This window comes from Argentina anserina, chromosome 2 (assembly GCF_933775445.1).
Source record: "Argentina anserina chromosome 2, drPotAnse1.1, whole genome shotgun sequence".
NCBI lineage: Eukaryota > Viridiplantae > Streptophyta > Magnoliopsida > Rosales > Rosaceae > Argentina > Argentina anserina.
Window position 1 is genome coordinate 7,857,146 of NC_065873.1, and position 12,736 is coordinate 7,869,881.

At 40.1% G+C, this 12,736-nt stretch overlaps 1 protein-coding gene across 3 annotated transcripts; it reads right to left on the minus strand.

Moving 5' to 3' along the window:
* Positions 1-850: 850 nt before the first annotated feature.
* LOC126782005 (zinc finger CCCH domain-containing protein 19) lies at positions 851-12,067 on the minus strand. 3 transcript variants are annotated; one of them, XM_050507149.1, is made up of 10 exons: positions 10,565-12,067; positions 10,406-10,485; positions 8,423-8,610; positions 7,191-8,091; positions 6,957-7,084; positions 6,600-6,659; positions 6,452-6,502; positions 4,072-4,142; positions 3,197-3,336; positions 851-3,093 (listed from the first exon to the last, which is right to left on the minus strand). In XM_050507149.1, the coding sequence occupies exons 1-10, from the start codon at positions 11,815-11,817 to the stop codon at positions 1,163-1,165; spliced, it is 4,803 nt and encodes a 1,600-aa protein (XP_050363106.1). In that variant the 5' UTR covers positions 11,818-12,067; the 3' UTR covers positions 851-1,162. The 3 variants fall into 3 exon arrangements, with proteins under 3 accessions (XP_050363106.1, XP_050363104.1, XP_050363105.1); XM_050507147.1 differs by having other exon boundaries at positions 3,182-3,336; XM_050507148.1 differs by having other exon boundaries at positions 3,182-3,336; positions 7,191-8,087; positions 8,419-8,610.
* Between the last annotated feature and the right edge of the window lie 669 nt (positions 12,068-12,736).

The window sequence follows — 12,736 nt, forward strand, 5'->3', positions numbered from 1 at the left end:
TTAATTTAATCAAATGTCCGATTACCATTTCGAATCGTCAATGACATTCAATTTTCCGATTTACGTCGGAATCACGTAGCTTCGATTACGATCATCCGTTTATATGCTGACACGAGTTTTATTCGGATCCGCACCAACTTTGTTGACTTTTGGGCCACGTGTGCAATTTTGTCGGGTTCTTGGTCGATTTAATCATTTAACGAAGATAATTTACTTCATTAATGTGTCTACAATTAGAAACTAATAATTATAAATGTGACGTCTAATACGTATTCGGCATGTTATCAACTTATTATTGAATGACATCTAAGCTCTTCCATGACTGTCTCCAAAGTAAAATTGGAATACCCCTCTTGACCATTTTGGCTATCTCAAGAATAACGTCACGCTTTGAAACAACAAGATTTCACGTAATGTGTTTTAGGTGGCCAACTTTGTTGCGGATCGACTTGTGCAGTTGTGCTATACCATTATATGTTCATGATCATCCTGTCTTTACTGCTCCAACGTTCCATTGGTCTCAAGAAGTTTCATGTTTGGTCTGGTTTTTTTCCTCAAGTGTCGGGTGTGTGATAAAAGGGATGCATATTCAGTATTTCAAGGAGTGAATAAAATCTCTCAATATGCATTGCTAGAACATATCGATATGAAGATGAAAATCTCCATCTCAGAGGACCAGCAAAATATGAACTTGGATGAACGCCCCTTCGCTGGTGATTATTCAACAGGCAGGAAGGCACGACACATGAGATCTACAATTATAAAAGAATTTGGTAAATGCACAAACTATACCAAAGAGTTCATACATCATAACGTATATAACTAGTCAGTAGCGCTAAGATAATCATATGGAATTTGCAGTTTCAAATGGCATAAACACCCTCCCAAACTTTGAATGTCAATTAACATTAAGAAAAAACACAGATGGCTAGTTAGTATTAAGATGATCCCACCTCTGAATCACCATCCACTAATCTACCAAAACTACACTTTCTATCATAATTAAGGTTCTACGCGCTAAAAGGGGAAGAAAATTAAGCAAAACACTAAACTGCCGCCATTATAATATATGAAGAGGCTTATACAAAATTAAAAAAAAAATCCACAGTGGGAGATACTACTGTACAGTATTACTGCTCTGCTGCTACGAGTGCCAAAACTTTTACTGGTCAGGGTGGAGATAATCACAAGCTGCGCCCTTTTTGCAATGCCCACTCTCGTAGTACCTGCACACTCTCCCTTTGACGGGAGGTCTAGAAGAACCTCCTCCACCACCACCACCAAATGATGGCTGCCTATTCCAAGGCTTTCCCCCACCAAAACCAGAATCTCCACCGTGAGAACTGTGATCCCTTTGATTTGAGAACCTGTCTCCATTCTGAGGTTGATTTGCAGTGGGAGCAGACCAACCAGAATTTGGATTCCCAAGAGCTGACACTTGACCAGATGGAGGGGCCCAAACGCTTCCGGATTGCGGTCCTTGACCAGGTGGGGGAGCCCAACTGGGAACTGCGTTTCCACGTACTGGACCTTGACCAGATGCAGACCATCCTGGTCCCTGACTGGGACCAACCCAATTCATGTTTGTATTTCCTGGTACTGGTCCTCCCCAGGCCGCGTTTTGATTTCCTGCCACTGGCCCCCATCCAGAATTTTGACTCTCCTGCCCCATTCTTGGCATGGCACTTTGGTTATCAGATACAGTTGAGCCCCAAGGTACCTGAGGTTGTGCCGGAGGCTGAATGTATGATTGATTACTGGGAACTTGAGGTCTCCATGCATCAGAGTTTGGGACACCCGAGAACCCTTGTGCTGGGAAATTTCCGGCTGAGTTTCCTGTATTAACAGATGAGGTACCATTGTTAGTAGAAGGCCAGTAACCATGGGCTGGATGTTGGGCAGGGACATTAGTAGCATTATTCGGTTCTATCTTTTGGGATGGAGCACCTCCCCAAGGTTGAGATTCATTTCCAGGTACGGTACCAGAACTCCACGTCCGATTATCACTAGTAGTAGTGCGACTAGTCACTGACTGAACCAGATTTTGCAGATTTGAAACAATGTTTTGCACATCAGGTAATGGTTTCATTGAGGCATTGGCCACTACCGGTCCAGTCACTGTTCCTTGGCCATGCATTTGAAGAGAATTAGGTGCTGCAGTCATACCAGGACTGGTTGGAGTAAGAACTGCTTGAGATTGCACTGCTGCATTGCCTCCTGGACTGGCTGACCAATTATTTTCATAAACCTGCCTCTTTGCGCCAGTAATGGGAGTTTGAGATGGAGTAGGTGAAGGAAAATTTGACGTACCCCACCCATCTGAGGAATACTTTGGAACCTCAACTGATGATGGAGTACCCCTGCCTATCGATGAATTAATTTCATGAGCTTCCCAGCTGGCTCCTTGGCTATCTGACCTCTGCTGTGATTGAGCTCCTTGAGCTTTTCCAGAACTTGGAGGCGTCAGATGGATATCATGCACCATTTGAGCCTTTGGCATTGAGGGGTCTTTCTGAAACTTACCCACCAATGCATCAGAAACTAATATAGCATCTTCTTGTTTATCGGTGTTCTTCCACACTCTCAAGTTGGAAGGAAAATAGCCAGTGTTGTGCCATTTACGCAGCTGTACCATGGAAAATGGCCCTTGGACTTTCCCAGACGGATCCTGATAATGCCATATTTTTTCAGTTTCATTGATATTGGCCACAGAGTGGGTCACTCCCGTGGAAAGAGGTACCACTCTATTTTCTGGTGCACCAGCAGGAGACGTGTCAGATGTTACCGCAGACTGTGTACTTCTACCACCTGTTTCTAGACTGGATATATTTTGTTTGTTCTCCCAGTGGTTTGTTTGTGGTGTTTCTCTTCCTTGACCCCATGTATCATTCACAATCTCACCAGATCCAGTTGTAGGCTCTGCTTTGTTGAACATTCCTTTACTAGACATGCTTCTGCCAAAGTCACGATTCATGTTAGAAAAGTTCCTTGTTCCACTCCAGGAATCATTTAAAGAAGATCCACCTCTTCGTGGGGAAATGGGCTCCCTCCCCTTCCTACCAAAGACAGACCCTGTTGGCCTGCTATAATTTTCTGCATGAATTGAGAGTTATGTCATCTTTTGATAATCAACAAATAACAGCGAATTTTAAATTAAATTTCATATCAAGCTGAAAGGGACCTTGTCTGTTATCACCTCCTTCATCTTCATCTTCCTCGGACTCATAATTTGGATCCATATTTGGATCTGCATGTATTTCTAGAGTTTCCTCCAGTCTACGCAGGCGTTCCTCAGGGGTCTTTAAAAGCTGCAGCTTCTCCACACATTCTCTAAGCGTGAAAAGAAGTCAAGGACTACTTCACAGATAACCCTCATCTTGTTAGAAAACACATAAAAGAAACAGCAACAACTAAAATATGAAGAAAACTTGAAGTGTTTGTGTTCCCATAAATGAAAACAAAAAAATTACATAATTTTACCCAAAAAAAAATTATACAACCAAACAAATATAAAAATCAATATTTTTAGTGTTTGACCAAGTGATTAAGAGAAGGAACTTGAAGTATGTAACCAGTGCTCTGGAATGCATCATCAAAACACGCTCAGAGGTTGCATAAATTGACTCAGAGATGCACCTGACTGTTGGTACGATAAACCTTGAACCGACCAAAACATCAGCTTAAAATCACCTCAGAAAGCAAATTGGTGAAAGTGCAAGGCTAAGTTTGGTACTGCTGTTTTAATCATTAATTTTAACATAACTCAGTTATCAAAATATTTGAAGTAAAAAAAAAAAAAAACACAGCCAAGTGTTTGGTAACGAAATGAGATAATCCGAAAACACTACATTAATTTGTTGGAACTACTCATGATAAGTACTTTGGTTTGAGCTTAGGAATGCAAACTAAGGAAATTCATGGAAAAGCCTTCAAAGACTAAATGTTATACCACAGCATCATAATGAAAAATCAATGAATAGCTCAAGACCTTAAGAAAGAAAACAATGGGATATGCCTCCAAATAACAGTCAAGCACTGCAATTTATATTAAACTCGAAACGATAAGGATATTCTTTCCGGCGACCCTTTTCACTAGCTCGATCACAAAGGTGTTGAAGTCGCACTGTCTCCGTTTCCAACCACTGTCAGAAAAAAAAATTAATGATGCAAAAATTACCAAAAGTAAAAATAAAGAAAGCTAAGACAGTTATATAGCATCCATGACAAGAATACTACAAATGCTATCGCACTTAACTATAACATTAAGAGTCTGATCAACATTAGCAAGCTGCTACCTCTAACGTCTAAAACAATGGGATAAAATTATTCTAAAGTTTACTAGGAAATTCAATGGGCAGATAACACTAGTTCTCACTCATAATTTTCTTTTAGAAAAGAAATATACAGCAGACCAGTCAAACTGTGGGAGATCCACTACTATGCTTCTTTCTTCTGGTCTGGAAAAGGACAACACCAAGAAACAGCATATACAACACACACTAGCACCCAACTATAGTTACAACACAGCAGCATTTCCATCCAGAAAAATTATGGATGCCGAATGTTCCATATATGTTGCATTCAGTAGATGCCAATACAGATGTTGAAAAATAACCTTTCAAATTAAAACTCAATCTCCTCACCCTTTGCATTATCAATGACCACTGTGTCCCTTTTCAACCACAGAAACCCAAAATAATGCCAAATAGATCTCCCAAAACTAATCCCCTGCTCATTTAACCATAACACCCCAAGCAAAGGAAAGCTCTTGCTAATATATCATTATTGCCTTATGACAAAAGGTTAATGTCACCCTAGATGAGTTATATACTGAATCTCTTCTTTCAGGAGTAATACCTGCAACGGCAAGTGCTTTCAAGGAAGCAAATTTTCTATAACAAGAGCCACAACACAGTGAATACGCTAAATGATCAACCATGCTACTCCACCAAGAAACAGAACACTTGTGCGTATCTAGAACATTACACAATAGCAGCATTACAAACACCAAACACTGCCTAAACTATAAATTAGTAGACACCCATAAAGATGCCAACAAAACCTATTCCAATACATGCTACACCACAAAGGGTGAGATCATCATAAATCTAAACCATTCCAGTCAGAAATCTGCCAATCCCTGTTTTATTGCACCAGAAAAGCTATACCTTACACAATACAAGGGTCTTTCTAGGATATTCTCTTGCTAAGTTGAAAGCCACGATACCCATTAGTTGGGCAATAGAAAACTTTACAATACATAATCTGAGGGGCTTATCAGAATCCAGCAGTTTAGAATCTGTAATGTTTGGCTTATAAGATTTTAGACATGTTACGCCTTAGCTATCTTCTTGCATAACTCAAAACATTCTACAGCTATTCGTTTGTAAAAGAGAAAATTACCATTTATGTATATATATATATATAGGAAACTTTTCAGGTGCAGACGTCCGCACCGTGCGGATTCCGCCGACCGGCAGCGCGCCACAATGGCGCAGAAGGTGCCAGCCGCACTCCCCCCCCCCCCCCCAGGAATCTTGAAATTTCTGGAAAGGAGCACCGGGTGGGGAGGGAGTACGACCGGCACCTTCCGCGCTAGAAAGTACTGAGCAGATAACCTTTTAATGGAGAAATACAGCAACAAGCTTCAGAATTTCTCTTCAATCTTTTTGCAACAGCATAGTTTTCTTAAGGCCCATCATGGTTAATTTCATGTATAACAAATCTACAGCTATAGTTCCCTCAGCTGTCTCTCCAATTCACAAACTCATTTTATTTAAGACATCTTGCAAAAAAAAAAAACCTAGCTAGCATAAGGTGAGTTGTTCTCTGAGAAATCTTAAACTCCTGTATCACCTTCTAACATAACTCAGACATTTCAAATGCTGAAACAGCTACATGAATTTGTATTTTTGTAAACACAACGTTTGTTTAAAGAAGTAACTTCAAGCCATTTCAGTAAGATCCATACAATTACTCAAAATCGGAAACTTGGATCGAATAAATATCAAAACGAAGTAGACAATAGAGCCATTTTTCATTTAAAAACCATCTTTCAGATCATAAAGATATTTGGACAAAATAAAGGATAAAGGAACAATATCAGAATGTTGATTATGATAAACTTAAATTTAATCTCAACACATCAAGAACCCCTCATAACCGGTTTGGCAACCAATAATACTGTTAGCTTCCATTGAACAACAATATCTCTCCATACTGTTATCTTCATAATCACACTTTTCACAAATCGCTTACCTCAAAATCCCACAAGCCTAGAAACCTTACTCTAACAATTAATCACCAGCAATCCTAACCCCAATGCCATGATACAGGAAGCTAAAGTTTAAGATGCAAAAATTAAACTCAAATGGAACTTGTGCAACATGTAAATAATAATAATAAATAGTATAAGCAGTAATCCTTAATTAAAAAGGTGCAAGGGGCTTACATCTTTGACTCTGACCGGTTGAAGTACAACTGCTTTTCCTTGAATGTCACCCTACAAGCATCACTTTCTCAGGACAAGGGCTTCATATACAAGGAATATATAAATGAAAAAATAAAATCCCAACAACAACAATAATGCATAAAATTACCACGGTCAGCCGATTGATAAGTCCACATTTGATGCTCTGTCGCAGTCGTTTGCATTCATCCTAGCAATAAACAAATGAGCAAGTGACTAACATCATCAATATAAGTATACATATACAATATACATATATAGAAATAAATAAATAAATAAATAAATAAATGTATATATATATAGAGAGAGAGAGAGGAGAGATGAAAGACTGTTTCAAATAATATCTAAAGTTTCATGCTCTTCAGAACAAGAGGATATCCAAATTATGTGTTTTGCAGGGACATTTGTAAACATTTAGTTATGATGACTGTGATAATACTCATTGTCTCCCTCTTCTAATTATGAGAAAATGTTATATGCTAATCACCTCAGTGAAGTCTTGGTTTGAGATGATATCAATTGTAACGATCTCTGTCTTGTTTAAGTTTAAAATCTCTAGTAAGATGTCGGTCATCCTTTTACCAACTTTATATGGCTCAGCAGCTTTGCAAGTACCTGTTCAAAAAATCATTTTGAAAAATGAACTTTACAATTTGGAGAGGGTTCATGTGTACTTTACTCAAGCCACAGCTACAATGAAAGACAGTAAATCAATAGTTACCTATAACTTGGACCAGCCTATACAAATCCTGCTTTTGACCACTACCAGAAATTCTAATTCTGACAAAAGAACCAACAGCCTTTTCCTGGAAGTTGTCCAAATCTTCAAGTAGATCTTCCACCAAATTACGCCTCAAGTAAATTAAACTAATGTTGTGAATATCAATGGCTGCAAAATCCTCAACATTAGATTGAGGTTCCCCCTTTTTACGTTTACGTTTCTTGTCCTTGCTGGCTTTTGCCGGGGTATCAGAATTCCCATCAGCCTCCAACTGACCTTCAGTATCAACAACACTTCCCTGAAGATCATCAATCTGAGAATCCTCTTTCATAAAAAAGTGAGATTCAAGAAGCTTCAACATTTCGAAATGCCCAACACGCGGTTTTCCAAATAAACTTTGAAGCCTAATATCACAGATTATCTGACTTTTCCGGCGAGGGTCACGAAGTTTGTTCCTTTTTATATATTCTAGCAGGAGAGCCTGAACATCAAACTGAGATAAAGCAGAACTGTCACCCTTTCTCATATGCATAACAAACTCCAAAAGTTCTTTTGATGCCCAGTTTGTATACTCATCTGCAGATCGGCCTCCAGAACCACTTGCTGGACTTGATGAATTTTTACCCTTCGCACGTGTCTTCAGCCGTTTTTTACCCTTTCTTCTTTTAGAGTTAGTCAAATCCAAATTCTCAGAATTATCAGAATCAGACCCTCCATTATTACTAGCATCATAAGGTTCATCATGTGACCCATGTTTATTAGCATGTACAGCTGATCCTTTCCATGGATTCTTGGCCTGTGAAAGATCTTTAAGCGTTAGAGATAACCTCTCCTTTAAGTCTATCCAATAATCCTTGAAGAGGTACTCCCAGCTGCTTTTATCATCAAAATCTACTGCTTCCTGCAGAAGCACAGAAAACTAGGAATGAACAATGTAATGTGAAGCAGACCTGACAAATCACACTTCAGATTTCAAGCAAAGAAAGATTCTTTCTCTTAACTGATCAATTCACAAGGCACCTACAGATGTATCCTTTCTTGTTCCTTTTAATTTCACTTTCTAGGATGTAACAAAACTGATTTGACCATATACTATTTCCAAATACTATAGCCCCCAATGCAAATTATACATGACATATATGTATATAGTAGTCATATAGTAGCCAGGCTAGCAAGAGTAAGTACAGGAGATATTATCACAATAGAAGATGGAAAGAAAGAGGCAGACATACCTTGTCCTTGTTTCCATGCTCATTCTTTTCAATCAACATAACAGTTTTCATGCATGTCTCGCAAAAGCCTTTGTTTCCTTTAACGCAAAAGATAACAGCATCTTTGGTACACGCCTTGCACAGTGAAAAGGTGCATGTGTAACACATGTACTGAGCATTCTTCTCACAGTTGCTACAAAGGTGCCACCCTACATGTACATAAATTAGTTACTTCCAAGAAACAAAAAAGAAATGAAAACCATTTTAAAATATGCAGCTCTCCTCTGTATGATGAGGACGAGCTGAAGTAACCAAACCAAACATAGTAAAGGATAATACCTAATAAAAAGTATATCTGAATGAAGAAATCAAAAAATACCAATCAAACTAACTGAAGCCTCAATCTTCAAATGACATCAACTACCAATGAAAAGGGCTAGGCCATACAGGAGATGTGAAACCACAAATGACATGACAGGCACCACTCAAGAGTGATGACAAAACCCAACTGCTGTATCCTTGCACATATCATGACAGGTAAACAAAGTTTTCCATTATGTTGCTTTCTATTGCAGCAAGTAGAAGTTGAATAATTGTTGTTTTACTTTACCTGGTAGCCAACGAGGTGGGGAAGGGCATAGTTTTCAAATTTTTTACCATCGGCATACTGAAATTTTTATTAATGTTGATTTTCTAAAGGTTTACTATTCAACCGTAGGCATAGGTATAAAAAAAACTACCAAATGCATTTTTTTTACCAGCAATAAATTAGAAACATCATTTCTACACCGGAGCTAACATAAATAAATTGGCTGACCATGTTTCGGGCAACCAAGCCGTAATTAGGGGCTTATATTAACCTATTAATAATACCTCCATCTTCCAGAAGAGTATCAACCTAAACCCAGTCATTTAGATGTGTCAGTAAGCATTCTTCCTGAAATCTACATGCATTGGAGTCAAACCAGTCGCTTGTGGCCTATAGTTGTTTCTAATAACAGCATACAAACGCAACACTTTCTTCCTGAAATCAACAAAGCCCATTCCCTAGAAGAGGCTCTTTCTCTTCATCCAATCCCCTCAATTAAGTGGCTAAAACAACACTGGTTTCAAGGCTCTCCCTACCTATCTATCTCAGCTTCTGGCTCCCTAAATGTGATGTCTAATGGTCAAACCCATTTACGTTGCATTTCATATATGTTTGCATATTTACTTCAAAAGATTCCTTATATTTGTGAAGTTGGGCATGTATGATCAAGGTGAACTTTGGCATCATGCTCTAGGTCAAGGGCGGAACCAGTTTTAAATGTTTGGGAGTCCAAATAACTATTTTTCTATGATCCTAAACACATTAAGGAACGTGTAATAGCAAATATTTTCTTTTTTACCATTGAAGGACTATACTGTTTGATTCATTTAATTAAACACAATTGATTATAAGGAAAGGTTGTGGGGTTCAACCGATCAAGCACAGCATGAAACTATGAAAATAGGATAGAGAAATTAAAGATTAAATAGAGAGAATGTACATCATATACACTGATTAAGCTTTTACAAACTTGACCTGAAATTCAAAGAATTCAAAAACATTTGCAGGGGTGCACCACTACTCTAGGAGAAGGTTGCAACATTCTTATTTTCAGTGTTTTCATTATCTCCAGAGAAAAAAAAAACAATTTAAATGAGAGAAAGTTTTTTGTCTTTTTGTCCAACCTCAACTGCTGACCCCAAATTTGTTTTCTTGCTGATATATGGGAAGTAATTTTGATTATATAACCTGGCTAGCAATCACTAACTCTGTTCATGTTAAAACGAGTTCAAGAAAACCTAAAAAATTATTTATTGAGGTATAAAAAAGATAGACAATTTATGAACATTGAACAAAGTAAGCCCAAAAGCCAATTTATTTGAAACCCTAAAAATCAGACATCTAAATGACAGGGGATAAGTAAACGAAACCAAATAAAAATAAATCTGATTTGGTGAAAGTTAGCAGCAACTTACCACAATTCCATCGACCCTTGGACCGAAAGAACGCCTCATCGCGATTAACACAGGAAGGATGATATGCCTTGGGACATCCCCTGAAAACACCAATAAATCAGAATCATTCAATAATGAAAGCAGTAAAAGGAAGCACAAATACAGCAGACTTAAACTAACCTCCGGTCACAGAGCACAAGCTCACCCCCATCAAAACAAATGAAGCAGACATCCTCTTCCTTCCTTTTCGACATGACTCTTTCAGAGGATGGCGCCTTAGAACTTTTTCGGCGCTTCCTCTTTCCACCATCACTAACAGTATTATTGTCTTCTAAGTCTTCCTCCTCTGCTGCCTCCATCTCTTCCGCCTCCATTTCTTCTGCTCCTTCCTCTGCTGCCCCCATCTCGTCCGCTTCCATTTCTTCTGCTCCTTCCTCTGCTGCCCCCATCTCGCCCGCCTCCATTTCTTCTGCCCCTTCCTCTGCTGCCTCATTCTCCCCTGCCTCCGTTGTCTCCTCCATTACATCATCACTCACATCTGCCCTCTCCACAGCCGCAGTCTCAATGGCCTCAGCAAGTGTATCGGTCATTGTCGCATTCAACTCCTGTCCCTCTACTCCAGCCTCTTTTTCCTCTTCCCCCGACACCTGAGTCTCAATAGCATCTTCAACCACGTCATTCACCTTCAAATTCCCCTCATCTCCCTTCACTTCTGCCTCTTGTCCCACCTCCACCGCCTCGTCAGCCTCCATGGCCACATTATCCTCACGTCCCACTACTTCAGCTTCTTGTCCCTCCTCCCCAGCTACCTCAGTCCCAACAACCTCACTAACCACCTCGTTCCGATTTACCTCATCTCTCTCTACCTCAGACACTTCCGCCGCAGTAGTCTCAACAATCTCATCACTCATCACAGCCACATTAGCCTCAGGTCCCTCAGCCGCAGCTTCCTTCCCCTCCCCAACCGCCTCACTCTCAACAGTCTCATCTACCATGTCACTCACAATAGCCTCCTTCTCCTCCTCCACAGCTTCACTCTCCTTACTCTCACCCACCGAGTCGCTCACATTCGCCTCCTCTACCTCTGCTTCACTCCCCTTCCCCTCCTCCGCCGCATCACTACTCTCCAAGCTCTGATCAACCATGTCCTTCACATTCAAATCCGACTCCGCCGCCTCGGCCTCTACCTCAGCCTTGGCCTCAGTGAGAGCCTCCTCCGTCTCCTCTTTGATCTCTTCTCTCTCTAATTCGACCTCGGCTTTCTCCAATGCGACTCCCTCTCCCTCCAATTTGGCATCCTCCTCCTCTTCCTTCTCCACTTCCACCTCCTCTACCGCACCTCCTCCGACCGCCTCTCTGTCCCTCCCAGCCTCAACCTCCGTTCTCTCCACTCCTACTGCTTCAGCCTCCTCTCGCTCAGCTTCCGCGGCCATTCCTCAATCTCACAAACAAAATCAGAAACTTATCGCGAATTCTTCATAGGAGAAATTGCTGCGTTGTGCGTGGATATTAGGGCAAAACCCAGAGCCTAATTCGGAATCGAATTTGAGAAAAACTAACGAAGGAAACAAAAATAAATCAGAGGTGAGAATTAGGGGTTTTAAGAAGAAGACGAAGCAAGGAGACACATAAATAAAAGCTCTCCCTGTGAAGTGAAGATGCGTTTTCTCGATACTCGATAGGGTTGGCTTGCCATCAAACACAGGCTCAACTTTACCCCTATAGAGAGAGTCGTGGCCATTTTGCGGTTACTGCTGAATCACGAGGGCAATCACGGAATTACATGGGTTTCTTACCTTTTTTGTTTCTTACTTATAGGCGCATGGTTAATTAACTTAATTTATCACCTACAACTTTTTAGTTTTTGCGACACAAAAACATGTATGACCTGATTAACAAACTCAAAACATGTATGACCGGATTTAATCAATCTAAAGAGCATTGTCGGTCCTCAAGCAGTCAAAGCAATGCGGCTGCACAAGGCCCTCCGGCCAGCAAGGGTCCGGATTTTTTTTGTTCTTCCAATTGAAAATAAGTTGCGTACATATATTAAACATGATCTGATTATAACCGAAGGAAGTAAGTTAGTGGATTGGCTACATACTAGCCTCCTTAATTGGAGTGGCAAAAGAGGTTGGGAGTTCGAGACTTTGTCCTAGGGCTCGTCAACGGGCCGGGCCGGGTATTTTCAGAAATATGAATCCCCAAGCCCGCCCACCTAAAGCGGGCCTTACAGGCTTTTGCGGGCCTTGCGGGCTTGTATTAGAAAAAAAACAAAATATTCTTATATAAGGGTTCCAACCAAGTTGAGAGGCTCATCCCTACACCTGTTTCAATCTATTAAAATAAAAT

Bases quoted from the DNA above. Each gene is read 5' to 3' on its own strand.
- LOC126782005 (XM_050507147.1), bottom strand. From the start codon at position 11,817: ATGGCCGCGGAAGCTGAGCGAGAGGAGGCTGAAGCAGTAGGAGTGGAG. The intron at 8,611-10,405 runs GTAAGTTGCTGC...ATGTACATGTAG, and splicing joins CAAGGGTCGATGGAATTGTG to GGTGGCACCTTTGTAGCAAC. The intron at 4,143-6,451 runs GTAAGCCCCTTG...TTTTTCTGACAG, and splicing joins AACCGGTCAGAGTCAAAGAT to TGGTTGGAAACGGAGACAGT.